Raw genomic sequence first — 16,052 nt, 5'->3', positions numbered from 1 at the left:
CCTAGGGCATCATATCGATTAGGGCCGGCTCTGCGACAATGCATCTTATTCACAACACAATGTGACTAGGACACACGATGAGACTGTACAAAATAATATGATATATGACACGTGTATACCTGTGTGTGAATGAGCCTCTGAATCTACACAAAGGACTACAATGTAGCAGCCATAGCTGTTTTCAATACAAGTTCTGTTCTGCTCCGTATACAGACTCAGTCACACAGAATATACAAGTGTTATATATAAAACTAACCAGCATAGTCTCTTCATGCATCCTAGATGCCTGACACAAGCAGAGTTGCACAGGACCTGGCAGCTCAGTCACGCCAGGCATCTCGAGCTGCATGGTGTATTGAGGCTAGATGTATGAGGACACATCTGAATGCCTGGTTTACATTACTTCATCATTTATGTCTTACTGCAGTTGCTGCACATGACCAATATATTTAACAGTGTAATGAATTTTCTGATTTCTTTAGATGGAAAATGTAATAGATCATAGGAATCGTTCCTCAGTGACTGAGTTCATCCTATTTGGACTGCCACATCCTAAGGTGATGAGGATTCCACTATTTGTGGTATTTTTTAGTATTTACATATGTACTCTTGTAGGAAATGTTATTTTAATTTTGGCTGTAAAAGGAGATTCTCAGCTCCACAAACCTATGTACCTCTTTCTTTTGAATCTCTCATTTTTAGACATTTGGTTGTCTACAGTCACATTGCCAAAAATGCTGACAAACTTTCTACAAGAAGAAAATATCATCTCCTTCCGAGGTTGTATATTCCAATTGTACTTCTTCCATTTTTTTCGGAAGTACAGAGTGTTTTCTATACACTGTCATGGCATATGATCGTTTTCTGGCTATATGTCGGCCATTACATTACCCTATCTTCATGAACTTGAAGCTGTGCACACAGTATGCCATTGGCATCTGGCTTACTGGCTCACTACATTCAATGATACACACCGCATTAACCTTCAGGCTGCCATTTTGTGGTCCCAATAGGATTGACTACTTTTTCTGTGATGTTATTCCTATACTGAAGCTTGCATGTGCAGACACGACTATCAACAAGGCAATAATAATAACCAACATTGGGGCCATTGCCTTAATCTGCTTTCTCATAATCTTGATATCATATGTCTACATCTTAAAAACTATCATGAAGATCAAGAGTTCTGAAGGCCGAAGGAAAACATTCTCCACTTGTGCGTCACACGTGATTGCTGTAACTTTCTATTATGGACCCCCTGTCTTCATTTATTTGAGTCCTAACTCTATGAACTATTTAATAGAAGAAGCTATTGCTGTTTTCTATACTCTGGTGACCCCCATGTTGAATCCAATTATTTATTCTTTGAGGAACAATGAGGTAAAGACAGCTCTGAAACAACTGAAATGCGACAAATAGGACAGGTGCTGCTGGACTCTGAAGCTGATGAGATTTCATTGAGTTTGCAGTTCATTTTAAATGGCAGTGTTTAGAAAAGCACAACCAACATACATTTGCATTACTATACATTACTGCCATAGGCATTTCTACAATGGGTGCACACCCCCATACACTTTCCACCCATAAATTATACTTATCCCCTCCGGAGTCCCGCAGCCATTTCAGAGTGATTAGCGCATGCGCACTGGAGATGTCCCCAGGAACAAGATGTGTGCGCCATGTTCCCTGAGACCTGCACATGTCTACTTGCTGCCAGAAAGGAGGGGGACAGCAACATAGGCTGCATGCGGGTCCCCTACTCTTTTGACAAATCCCCCACTCTATTTCCTGAGGTTCATAATCTTTTTTTGAGTGTTATCATGCAATTGGCACTCTCATAAGGAAAGCATTTTATATTACTCTCCCAGGATATCTGGGTACTCAGAAATTTGGTGAATAGATCAGCTTCCCAGATCCTGGCCACTTCTGTAGTGATGTATGCGGTCTTAATGATGTGATTCACAATGAACAGTGTCATTGTTGCATTGCCCTCTCTGCTCAGTGGCACAAGTCGCACAATTGAGCAGTGACAACCATCACTCAGGGCCGGTAACAGAAATCTTGGTGCCCGGTACACCGATTTCTCATACACACTGTATGTAAAGGGGCTCACCACAGCCAGGGTTTCTCTTGTCTGTAGGGAGCAGAGTTGGACAGCGGTGGGGCTACACGATTCAGACTGTCAAAAAGCCTGGCAAGTGGTTTTGCAGCTGGGCTACCTGGCTCTTCTGTGGCGGTGTCAGGGACAGTCAGGGAAGCACCTTACAAAGAGCAATATACAATTATACAGAAAGAGTAAGTGCGCAGTCAGCAGCAGCAGGTAAGGGGGTGTTCAAACCCTCCAATAAACAAGAAAAGAAAGTAAAGTGTACAAGTGCTGGCTGTAATAATTACATATAAAGACGGTTTGCTTTAAATAAAAAATTACAGTGTATTATATTTAAAAATACAGGGCTAAAATCATATTCTTGCTAAATAGCAACAATCTCATGAACAGATACCTCCCAGATTAGAATCACAGTTGTTAATCTACTTTTGTGTGTAAATGTCAATTCCTTATTGGCTAGAGAAATTTCCAAAGTGCAATCACTGCAGAACAGTCATATTTACCTAATCTGAAAATCGAGCCAATTTTCAGATACCTACCTGGATTCCACTCCACTGTGTATACTCATTTGGAACTCTGTCGACCTTTGGCCCTAATTGGACACACCTGTTTCACTGGAAATTCACATCTTACCATCATTCCGGTCCACCACTGCAGCTGTTAATGGACTTTTCCTAAAAGCTGATGCCATTAAGGGAGATCATTACAGTGGATTCGGTAAATATGACTGTTCTGCAGTGATTGCACTTTGGAAATTGTCCTAGCCAATAAGGAATTGACATTTACACACAAAAGTGGATTAACAACTGTGATTCTAATCTGGGAGGTATCTGTTCATGAGATCGTTGCTATTTATCAAGAATATGATTTTAGCCCTGTTTTTTAAATATAATAAATTGTAATTTTTTTATTAGCAAACCGTCTTTATATGTAATTATTACAGCCAGCGCTGGTACACTTTACTTACCTTACAGAGAGCATTGCAGTGACAGCTAGATAATACAGAGAGCATCGCAATGATGGCCAGATAATACAGTTCTCTGCACTATATGGTGGCCACTACAATGCTCTCTGCATTGTAGTGGCCACCATATAGTGCAGAGAACATTGCCGTTACAACCATAAAAGACAAGAGAGCATTGCAGTAACCACAATATAATATACAGAGTGCTTCTGTAATACTGTATACTGGAATTACATCCAGTATATAGTATTACAGAATTAAGGCATTAGGGATAGTTTAGGGGTCTAGGTCTGGGGGGGGAGGGGTTTGGTAGCCTATTAATTTTACTTAAATTGAGTACTTGGTGCACACACTTTAAAAAGCAATGGGGGTCATTCAGAGTTGATCGCTCGCTAGCAGTTTTTAGCAGTCGTGCAAACGCTAAGCCGCCGTCCTCTGGGAGTGTATTTTAGCTTAGCAGAAGTGCAAACGAAAGGATCGCCGAGCGGCTACAAACCTACTCAGCGCTTCCAATCACTTCAGACCATTCAGTTCCTGATTTGACGTCACAAACACGCCCTGCGTTCAAAAAAGGTATCACAAGAAGAATATACACCTGGCGCTTTCACCTTACAAGGTGAAAGCAGCTAGTCTCGGGAGACTGATCCCAGTTCACCCAAAGATATAGAAGGCAAAATTGAAGAATGAGACAGCGCTATTCACTTTGTATAAAAACTTTTTGTTTACTTTTTTTTATATAAAAAGAATACAACATAGAAATATACAATACAGATATTATACTATAATACCGGCCGGTACTGATATTTATCTATTAAGAAATATAATATTAAAAATATGCCATATCAGGGCTAAATATTCCACAATAAATCAGCTTTTTAACCACGTGTCTTAAGACTCTTTGTCCCTTTAATGGGAGTTCTTATTCTTAGAATCACTATAACACAGTGGTCAAAAAATATATAACAGTAAACCAATCCGCTTAAACACTATCGACAAGATGTTAATCAAGCACAATATATGTTACAACAGGTATAAGTATTATTCTTGTAGCTATAGATAGTGTCCATTAATCATAGCAGACTGGTTGTTAAAACACTAAACATATAGTAAACGGTGCAGCTGTTAATTTGTAGTCAGCTGTTTTGAGGTTAATCAAGCAAGGTGAATATATCAAATAAGTCTCCTCTTTTATAATGGATAGAGTAGGGATGTGCACTTGAAATTTTTCGGGTTTTGTGTTTTGGTTTTGGGTTCGGTTCCGCGGCCGTGTTTTGGGTTCGACCGCGTTTTGGCAAAACCTCACCGAATTTTTTTTGTCGGATTCGGGTGTGTTTTGGATTCGGGTGTTTTTTTCAAAAAACACTAAAAAACAGCTTAAATCATAGAATTTGGGGGTCATTTTGATCCCAAAGTATTATTAACCTCAAAAACCATAATTTCCACTCATTTTCAGTCTATTCTGAATACCTCACACCTCACAATATTATTTTTAGTCCTAAAATTTGCACCGAGGTCGCTGGATGACTAAGCTAAGCGACCCTAGTGGCCGACACAAACACCTGGCCCATCTAGGAGTGGCACTGCAGTGTCACGCAGGATGGCCCTTCCAAAAAACACTCCCCAAACAGCACATGACGCAAAGAAGAAAAAAAGAGGCGCAATGAGGTAGCTGTGTGAGTAAGATAAGCGACCCTAGTGGCCGACACAAACACCTGGCCCATCTAGGAGTGGCACTGCAGTGTCACGCAGGATGGCCCTTCCAAAAAACACTCCCCAAACAGCACATGACGCAAAGAAGAAAAAAAGAGGCGCAATGAGGTAGCTGTGTGAGTAAGATAAGCGACCCTAGTGGCCGACACAAACACCTGGCCCATCTAGGAGTGGCACTGCAGTGTCACGCAGGATGGCCCTTCCAAAAAACACTCCCCAAACAGCACATGACGCAAATAAAAATGAAAGAAAAAAGAGGTGCAAGATGGAATTGTCCTTGGGCCCTCCCACCCACCCTTATGTTGTATAAACAGGACATGCACACTTTAACCAACCCATCATTTCAGTGACAGGGTCTGCCACACGACTGTGACTGAAATGACGGGTTGGTTTGGACCCCCACCGAAAAAGAAGCAATTAATCTCTCCTTGCACAAACTGGCTCTACAGAGGCAAGATGTCCACCTCATCATCATCCTCCGATATATCACCGTGTACATCCCGCTCCTCACAGATTATCAATTCGTCCCCACTGGAATCCACCATCTCAGCTCCCTGTGTACTTTGTGGAGGCAATTGCTGCTGGTCAATGTCTCCACGGAGGAATTGATTATAATTCATTTTAATGAACATCATCTTCTCCACATTTTCTGGAAGTAACCTCGTACGCAGATTGCTGACAAGGTGAGCGGCGGCACTAAACACTCTTTCGGAGTACACACTTGTGGGAGGGCAACTTAGGTAGAATAAAGCCAGTTTGTGCAAGGGCCTCCAAATTGCCTCTTTTTCCTGCCAGTATAAGTACGGACTGTCTGACGTGCCTACTTGGATGCGGTCACTCATATAATCCTCCACCATTCTTTCAATGGGGAGAGAATCATATGCAGTGACAGTAGACGACATGTCCGTAATCGTTGTCAGGTCCTTCAGTCCGGACCAGATGTCAGCATCAGCAGTCGCTCCAGACTGCCCTGCATCACCGCCAGCGGGTGGGCTCGGAATTCTGAGCCTTTTCCTCGCACCCCCAGTTGCGGGAGAATGTGAAGGAGGAGATGTTGACAGGTCGCGTTCCGCTTGACTTGACAATTTTGTCACCAGCAGGTCTTTGAACCCCAGCAGACTTGTGTCTGCCGGAAAGAGAGATCCAAGGTAGGTTTTAAATCTAGGATCGAGCACGGTGGCCAAAATGTAGTGCTCTGATTTCAACAGATTGACCACCCGTGAATCCTTGTTAAGCGAATTAAGGGCTCCATCCACAAGTCCCACATGCCTAGCGGAATCGCTCCCTTTTAGCTCCTCCTTCAATGCCTCCAGCTTCTTCTGCAAAAGCCTGATGAGGGGAATGACCTGACTCAGGCTGGCAGTGTCTGAACTGACTTCACGTGTGGCAAGTTCAAAAGGTTGCAGAACCTTGCACAACGTTGAAATCATTCTCCACTGCGCTTGAGACAGGTACATTCCACCTCCTATATCGTGCTCAATTGTATAGGCTTGAATGGCCTTTTGCTGCTCCTCCAACCTCTGAAGCATATAGAGGGTTAAATTCCACCTCGTTACCACTTCTTGCTTCAGATGATGGCAGGGCAGGTTCAGGCGTTTTTGGTGGTGCTCCAGTCTTCTGTACGTGGTGCCTGTACGCCGAAAGTGTCCCGCAATTCTTCTGGCCACTGACAGCATCTCTTGCACGCCCCTGTCGTTTTTTAAAAAATTCTGCACCACCAAATTCAAGGTATGTGCAAAACATGGGACATGCTGGAATTTGCCCATATTTAATGCACACACAATATTGCTGGCGTTGTCCGATGCCACAAATCCACAGGAGAGTCCAATTGGGGTAAGCCATTCCGCGATGATCTTCCTCAGTTGCCGTAAGAGGTTTTCAGCTGTGTGCGTATTCTGGAAACCGGTGATACAAAGCGTAGCCTGCCTAGGAAAGAGTTGGCGTTTGCGAGATGCTGCTACTGGTGCCGCCGCTGCTGTTCTTGCGGCGGGAGTCCATACATCTACCCAGTGGGCTGTCACAGTCATATAGTCCTGACCCTGCCCTGCTCCACTTGTCCACATGTCCGTGGTTAAGTGGACATTGGGTACAACTGCATTTTTTAGGACACTGGTGAGTCTTTTTCTGACGTCCGTGTACATTCTCGGTATCGCCTGCCTAGAGAAGTGGAACCTAGATGGTATTTGGTAACGGGGGCACACTGCCTCAAGAAATTGTCTAGTTCCCTGTGAACTAACGGCGGATACCGGACGCACGTCTAACACCAACATAGTTGTCAAGGCCTCAGTTATCCGCTTTGCAAAAGGATGACTGCTGTGATATTTCATCTTCCTCGCAAAGGACTGTTGGACAGTCAATTGCTTGGTGGAAGTAGAAAAAGTGGGCTTACGACTTCCCCTCTGGGATGACCATCGACTCCCAGCAGCAACAACAGCAGCGCCAGCAGCAGTAGGCGTTACACGCAAGGATGCATCGGAGGAATCCCAGGCAGGAGAGGACTCGTCAGAATTGCCAGTGACTTGGCCTGCAGGACTATTGGCATTCCTGGGGAAGGAGGAAATTGACACTGAGGGAGTTGGTGGGGTGGTTTGCGTGAGCTTGGTTACAAGAGGAAGGGATTTACTGGTCAGTGGACTGCTTCCGCTGTCGCCCAAAGTTTTTGAACTTGTCACTGACTTATTATGAATGCGCTGCAGGTGACGTATAAGGGAGGATGTTCCGAGGTGGTTAACGTCCTTACCCCTACTTATTACAGCTTGACAAAGGCAACACACGGCTTGACAAATGTTGTCCGCATTTCTGGTGAAATACTTCCACACCGAAGAGCTGATTTTTTTGGTATTTTCACCAGGCATGTCAACGGCCCTATTCCTCCCACGGACAACAGGTGTCTCCCCGGGTGCCTGACTTAAACAAACCACCTCACCATCAGAATCCTCCTTGTCAATTTCCTCCCCAGCGCCAGCAACACCCATATCCTCCTCATCCTGGTGTACTTCAACACTGACATCTTCAATCTGACTATCAGGAACTGGACTGCGGGTGCTCCTTCCAGCACTTGCAGGGGGCGTGCAAATGGTGGAAGGCGCATGCTCTTCATGTCCAGTGTTGGGAAGGTCAGGCATCGCAACCGACACAATTGGACTCTCCTTGTGGATTTGGGATTTCGAAGAACGCACAGTTCTTTGCGGTGCTTTTGCCAGCTTGAGTCTTTTCAGTTTTCTAGCAAGAGGCTGAGTGCTTCCATCCTCATGTGAAGCTGAACCACTAGCCATGAACATAGGCCAGGGCCTCAGCCGTTCCTTGCCACTCCGTGTGGTAAATGGCATATTGGCAAGTTTACGCTTCTCCTCCGACAATTTTATTTTAGATTTTGGAGTCCTTTTTTTACTGATATTTGGTGTTTTGGATTTTACATGCTCTGTACTATGACATTGGGCATCGGCCTTGGCAGACGACGTTGCTGGCATTTCATCGTCTCGCCCATGACTAGTGGCAGCAGCTTCAGCACGAGGTGGAAGTGGATCTTGATCTTTCCCTAATTTTGGAACCTCAACATTTTTGTTCTCCATATTTTAATAGGCACAACTAAAAGGCACCTCAGGTAAACAATGGAGATGGATGGATACTAGTATACTTATGGATGGACGAGCGACTGCCGACACAGAGGTAGCTACAGCCGTGGACTACCGTACTGTGTCTGCTGCTAATATAGACTGGATGATAAGGAGATGAAATTAATATATATATATATATATATAATATCACTAGTACTGCAGCCGGACAGGTATATATATTTATTATGTAATGACTGATGACGGACCTGCTGGACACTGTCAGCTCAGCAGCACCGCAGACTGCTACAGTAAGCTACTATAGTAGTATGTATAAAGAAGAAAGGAAAAAAAAACCACGGTTAGGTGGTATACAATTATGGATGGACGAGCGACTGCCGACACAGAGGTAGCTACAGCCGTGGACTACCGTACTGTGTCTGCTGCTAATATAGACTGGATGATAATGAGATGAAATTAATATATATATATATAATATCACTAGTACTGCAGCCGGACAGGTATATATATTTATTATGTAATGACTGATGACGGACCTGCTGGACACTGTCAGCTCAGCAGCACCGCAGACTGCTACAGTAAGCTACTATAGTAGTATGTATCAAGAAGAAAGAAAAAAAAAAAACACGGGTAGGTGGTATACAATTATGGATGGACGAGCGACTGCCGACACAGAGGTAGCTACAGCCGTGGACTACCGTACTGTGTCTGCTGCTAATATAGACTGGATGATAATGAGATGAAATTAATATATATATATATAATATCACTAGTACTGCAGCCGGACAGGTATATATATTTATTATGTAATGACTGATGACGGACCTGCTGGACACTGTCAGCTCAGCAGCACCGCAGACTGCTACAGTAAGCTACTATAGTAGTATGTATAAAGAAGAAAGAAAAGAAAAAAACCACGGGTAGGTGGTATACAATATTATATATATATATTATATACAATTATATATATATATATATATATATTAAACTGGTGGTGACTGGTGGTCAGGTCACTGGTCACACTATCAGCAACTTGCAAGTAGTACTCCTAAGCAGACAATCACAATATATATTATACTGGTGGTCAGTGTGGTCACAATGGCAGTGTGGCACTCTGGCAGCAAAAGTGTGCACTGTACGTTATATGTACTCCTGAGTCCTGCTCTCAGACTCTAACTGCTCCCCACTGTCAGTGTCTCCCCCACAAGTCAGATAATATACAGTCACACTATCTATCACTTCAGCAAGTAACTAGTACTCCTCCTAATGCTCCCCAAAATTACTACTGTGTCTCTCTCTACTGTCTCACTCTCTTCTCTATAAATGGAGAGGACGCCAGCCACGTCCTCTCCCTATGAATCTCAATGCACGTGTGAAAATGGCGGCGACGCGCGGCTCCTTATATAGAATCCGAGTCTCGCGATAGAATCCGAGTCTCGCGATAGAATCCGAGCCTCGCGAGAATCCGACAGCGGGATGATGACGTTCGGGCGCTGACAATACTAAATACTTTTGTCGTATAAACAACCCTTTATGAAGCTAAGAACACTGTACGCTGTTTGCTTAAGAAATACCGTATGGGTACGCTATCTGCGTAACGATCGCTAAGCCGTAGGCGAGACGCTCAAGCGTCACGTTCGCTCACGGCCCAGTGATCACAGGACACGTTATTGGTTATGTCTAGGGGAATGATTCGCTGTAGCGTAGCCTACGCTCGAGACCACGAGGAGGTCACCAGCGATGCAGACGCTCACAACACTATACCTTTATGTTAAAACCTTATACCAATGAAATACACTGAATACCTTAATGTGAGTACAGGGTGTAAGTGCAACCTTGTGTAACCTGACTAACTACAAAGCTGCTTGAGCGTCACCGACGCTCAAGTGAACACTTAACACTATAGAAAATACACAGATACTGGTTTAGGTTCCAAAGCCTATTAACTATGTATTATAACTAATATACTTGCAAAAAGGAATCACAGTACAAATGATACACTACAGTATAACATAAACCACCTAACCAGATAACTATACAGGAAACACACTACAATACAATACAGTTAAGTTTAAGGAGAAATAAGAGAAGATGAGAAGACAAGAGAGAGAGAGAGATTTGAGAGAGATTGGCTCACAATAACATTAAAAGACAATATGGTTGCAGCGAAGCTTACACATGTGAGGAACAATCGCTGCGCAGTTAATCAATGCTGAGAATCTTTGTTTAGAAAGTACTTGAGCTTACCCATGCTGCCTGTCCCTATATACACAACACCCAGCTACACAATCGTCCCTACAATGCCGCATGGGGCAGAAGCTAGACTCCATTTTATTCCAAAATGTCCAAGCCTCAAAACAATGCATATGTTCTGATTTTACAATTCCAAACAATCTAAATCACCTTTCACAATTTCAAGCAAACACAGTATCTCTATAACCAGAGCATATGAGTTATCACAAGACCAGACCACCAGGTACTCACAAGTATCAGCCTGCCATTGCTACCAGCACATATTCAAAAGTACTGCATGGTGGTATTTATGATTAACAAGATCCCAGCTACCATCACAGATTCCACAGGGCACCAACACTAACACCCAACAATCATCACAGCCAAGTTACAATATCCTATTTAAACCAGAAAGCAATATGTCTATATTTCCTTCTATAGCCATGTGATTCTATACTTAGCCTTTGGGAAGGAATTCTGTCCTGGGGATGTAGCCGCCATGCTGCTTGATGCTAGCTTAGTTCTGAGTGTCAGTCAGCCCTGTGATCTCCAGTGGGTATATCATACCTGCATTCCAGCTGTGGGGGTGTGTCAACCACAGGAAGTGTGTGTCCCTCCCAGCATGTGAGCCAGCTGCATCAGTGGCCTTGGTTATGTAACACAATGGGTGATGACCAACACATTCCTGTCTAGTGAGAAGCTATTGTTTGGCGAATACAAAACAGAATCCTGTCTGGGTTTTGTTCTATATTCATGATGTCCACTTTCAGTTGAGACAATGACATCTCAGCCCTCATTCTCCTGTATACAAATCCAGCCCCATTTGTAAACACAGGTGTTGGCCCTCCTTATTGAGTCTCAAAAGCTCAGTGTAATTAAAGGCTATTGTACTCCGTCTGCGGGAAAGATACTGATTTGGAGTACAATTGATCTTCAATTACTATTCCTGTGTTTACCTTATGCATGTGTAGATATGAGGCCCTCTTAACATGCAAACTATTGTTTGGGGGATCTCTGAGGTCAAAGAGACATTTGAGACCTACTGATGCCTGTCTCCAACTGTTCAGATGCATGACTAAGTAAGAACAAATAATAATAAATAAATGGACATAACTTCTTATGTCCATAACTATTCGCACGAGCAATTAATACGCTCCAAACCAACACCGGAATATTGCTAATTAAATACTCTTCCGATGGGTACCAAACACTGCTGTATGATTCCTGTTAGACCCTTCGTACGATGCAAAGAGGGACTCCTCAGCTCAGGGACATTCTATTTTAACCAAACTTTCAGAATCTATCAAAGGGACCATGATCTATAAACTACATTAATTGTGAACAGTTGTAACGAATGGGTCGCACGCTACGACTACGTAAACTCTACCGTAAATACGCATACCGCGCCTGCGAGTGCACGCTATTGCGGGTATGCGCCTCCACGGGAGAGCGCACGCATGCGCAGCACGGACCAGTGTGCGGTGCAAATATGGCAACGTGCATAGAGACATTTTTCTGACTTCGACAGCGCGCTCGGGTTAACCGAGCAAGGCGGGAAGATCCGAGTCACTCGGCCCCGTGTAAAAAAACATGAAGTTCGGGCGGGTTCGGATTCCGAGGAACCGAACCCGCTCATCCCTAGGATAGAGTCCATATATTTCAACCCAATCACTTGTTGTAGGTTAGTATGGTTAATAGTACCACAAATGGATCTCCTTTATAATGGTTACCGTCCATATATATTTATCAAGTTAGTTGTTAATTAGAGATGTGCACTTGAAATTTTTCGGGTTTTGTATTTTGGTTTTGGGTTCGGTTCCGCGGCCGTGTTTTGGGTTCGACCGCGTTTTGGCAAAACCTCACCGAATTTTTTTTGTCGGATTCGGGTGTGTTTTGGATTCGGGTGTTTTTTTCAAAAAACACTAAAAAACAGCTTAAATCATAGAATTTGGGGGTCATTTTGACCCCAAAGTATTATTAACCTCAAAAACCATAATTTCCACTCATTTTCAGTCTATTCTGAATACCTCACACCTCACAATATTATTTTTAGTCCTAAAATTTGCACCGAGGTCGCTGGATGACTAAGCTAAGCGACCCTAGTGGCCGACACAAACACCTGGCCCATCTAGGAGTGGCACTGCAGTGTCACGCAGGATGGCCCTTCCAAAAAACCCTCCCCAAACAGCACATGACGCAAAGAAAAAAAGAGGCGCAATGAGGTAGCTGTGTGAGTAAGATAAGCGACCCTAGTGGCCGACACAAACACCTGGCCCATCTAGGAGTGGCACTGCAGTGTCACGCAGGATGGCCCTTCCAAAAAACACTCCCCAAACAGCACATGACGCAAAGAAAAAAAGAGGCGCAATGAGGTAGCTGTGTGAGTAAGATAAGCGACCCTAGTGGCCGACACAAACACCTGGCCCATCTAGGAGTGGCACTGCAGTGTCACGCAGGATGGCCCTTCCAAAAAACACTCCCCAAACAGCACATGATGCAAAGAAAAAAAGAGGCGCAATGAGGTAGCTGTGTGAGTAAGATAAGCGACCCTAGTGGCCGACACAAACACCTGGCCCATCTAGGAGTGGCACTGCAGTGTCACGCAGGATGGCCCTTCCAAAAAACACTCCCCAAACAGCACATGACGCAAAGAAAAAAAGAGGCGCAATGAGGTAGCTGTGTGAGTAAGCTAAGCGACCCTAGTGGCCGACACAAACACCTGGCCCATCTAGGAGTGGCACTGCAGTGTCACGCAGGATGGCCCTTCCAAAAAACACTCCCCAAACAGCACATGACGCAAAGAAAAAAAGAAGCGCAATGAGGTAGCTGTGTGAGTAAGCTAAGCGACCCTAGTGGCCGACACAAACACCTGGCCCATCTATGAGTGGCACTGCAGTGTCACGCAGGATGGCCCTTCCAAAAAACACTCCCCAAACAGCACATGACGCAAAGAAGAAAAAAAGAGGCGCAATGAGGTAGCTGTGTGAGTAAGCTAAGCGACCCTAGTGGCCGACACAAACACCTGGCCCATCTAGGAGTGGCACTGCAGTGTCACGCAGGATGGCCCTTCCAAAAAACACTCCCCAAACAGCACATGACGCAAATAAAAATGAAAGAAAAAAGAGGTGCAAGATGGAATTGTCCTTGGGCCCTCCCACCCACCCTTATGTTGTATAAACAGGACATGCACACTTTAACCAACCCATCATTTCAGTGACAGGGTCTGCCACACGACTGTGACTGAAATGACGGGTTGGTTTGGACCCCCACCGAGAAAGAAGCAATTAATCTCTCCTTGCACAAACTGGCTCTACAGAGGCAAGATGTCCACCTCATCATCATCCTCCGATATATCACCATGTACATCCCGCTCCTCACAGATTATCAATTCGTCCCCACTGGAATCCACCATCTCAGCTCCCTGTGTACTTTGTGGAGGCAATTGCTGCTGGTCAATGTCTCCACGGAGGAATTGATTATAATTCATTTTAATGAACATCATCTTCTCCACATTTTCTGGAAGTAACCTCGTACGCTGATTGCTGACAAGGTGAGCGGCGGCACTAAACACTCTTTCGGAGTACACACTTGTGGGAGGGCAACTTAGGTAGAATAAAGCCAGTTTGTGCAAGGGCCTCCAAATTGCCTCTTTTTCCTGCCAGTATAAGTACGGACTGTCTGACGTGCCTACTTGGATGCGGTCACTCATATAATCCTCCACCATTCTTTCAATGGTGAGAGAATCATATGCAGTGACAGTAGACGACATGTCCGTAATCGTTGTCAGGTCCTTCAGTCCGGACCAGATGTCAGCATCAGCAGTCGCTCCAGACTGCCCTGCATCACCGCCAGCGGGTGGGCTCGGAATTCTGAGCCTTTTCCTCGCACCCCCAGTTGCGGGAGAATGTGAAGGAGGAGATGTTGACAGGTCGCGTTCCGCTTGACTTGACAATTTTGTCACCAGCAGGTCTTTGAACCCCAGCAGACTTGTGTCTGCCGGAAAGAGAGATCCAAGGTAGGTTTTAAATCTAGGATCGAGCACGGTGGCCAAAATGTAGTGCTCTGATTTCAACAGATTGACCACCCGTGAATCCTTGTTAAGCAAATTAAGGGCTCCATCCACAAGTCCCACATGCCTAGCGGAATCGCTCCCTTTTAGCTCCTCCTTCAATGCCTCCAGCTTCTTCTGCAAAAGCCTGATGAGGGGAATGACCTGACTCAGGCTGGCAGTGTCTGAACTGACTTCACGTGTGGCAAGTTCAAAAGGTTGCAGAACCTTGCACAACGTTGAAATCATTCTCCACTGCGCTTGAGACAGGTACATTCCACCTCCTATATCGTGCTCAATTGTATAGGCTTGAATGGCCTTTTGCTGCTCCTCCAACCTCTGAAGCATATATAGGGTTGAATTCCACCTCGTTACCACTTCTTGCTTCAGATGATGGCAGGGCAGGTTCAGGCGTTTTTGGTGGTGCTCCAGTCTTCTGTACGTGGTGCCTGTACGCCGAAAGTGTCCCGCAATTCTTCTGGCCACCGACAGCATCTCTTGCACGCCCCTGTCGTTTTTTAAAAAATTCTGCACCACCAAATTCAAGGTATGTGCAAAACATGGGACGTGCTGGAATTTGCCCATATTTAATGCACACACAATATTGCTGGCGTTGTCCGATGCCACAAATCCACAGGAGAGTCCAATTGGGGTAAGCCATTCCGCGATGATCTTCCTCAGTTGCCGTAAGAGGTTTTCAGCTGTGTGCGTATTCTGGAAACCGGTGATACAAAGCGTAGCCTGCCTAGGAAAGAGTTGGCGTTTGCGAGATGCTGCTACTGGTGCCGCCGCTGCTGTTCTTGCGGCGGGAGTCCATACATCTACCCAGTGGGCTGTCACAGTCATATAGTCCTGACCCTGCCCTGCTCCACTTGTCCACATGTCCGTGGTTAAGTGGACATTGGGTACAACTGCATTTTTTAGGACACTGGTGAGTCTTTTTCTGACGTCCGTGTACATTCTCGGTATCGCCTGCCTAGAGAAGTGGAACCTAGATGGTATTTGGTAACGGGGGCACACTACCTCAAGAAATTGTCTAGCTCCCTGTGAACTAACGGCGGATACCGGACGCACGTCTAACACCAACATAGTTGTCAAGGCCTCAGTTATCCGCTTTGCAACAGGATGACTGCTGTGATATTTCATCTTCCTCGCAAAGGACTGTTGGACAGTCAATTGCTTGGTGGAAGTAGTAAAAGTGGGCTTACGACTTCCCCTCTGGGATGACCATCGACTCCCAGCAGCAACAACAGCAGCGCCAGCAGCAGTAGGCGTTACACGCAAGGATGCATCGGAGGAATCCCAGGCAGGAGAGGACTCGTCAGAATTGCCAGTGACATGGCCTACAGGACTATTGGCATTCCTGGGGAAGGAGGAAATTGACACTGAGGGAGTTGGTGGGGTGGTTTGCGTGAG

General features: G+C 45.0%; 1 protein-coding gene across 1 annotated transcript; it reads left to right on the top strand.

Moving 5' to 3' along the window:
* Positions 1 to 846: 846 nt before the first annotated feature.
* On the top strand, positions 847 to 1,419 carry LOC134971548 (olfactory receptor 10G2-like). Its single transcript, XM_063946496.1, has one exon. The coding sequence runs from the start codon at positions 847 to 849 to the stop codon at positions 1,417 to 1,419; it is 573 nt and encodes a 190-aa protein (XP_063802566.1).
* The last annotated feature ends 14,633 nt before the right edge of the window (positions 1,420 to 16,052 follow it).

Source organism: Pseudophryne corroboree, chromosome 1, assembly GCF_028390025.1.
Source record: "Pseudophryne corroboree isolate aPseCor3 chromosome 1, aPseCor3.hap2, whole genome shotgun sequence".
Taxonomy (NCBI): Eukaryota; Metazoa; Chordata; class Amphibia; order Anura; family Myobatrachidae; genus Pseudophryne; species Pseudophryne corroboree.
The sequence above is the reverse complement of the archived record's forward strand: the minus strand, read 5'-3'. Positions and strand labels throughout refer to the sequence as shown.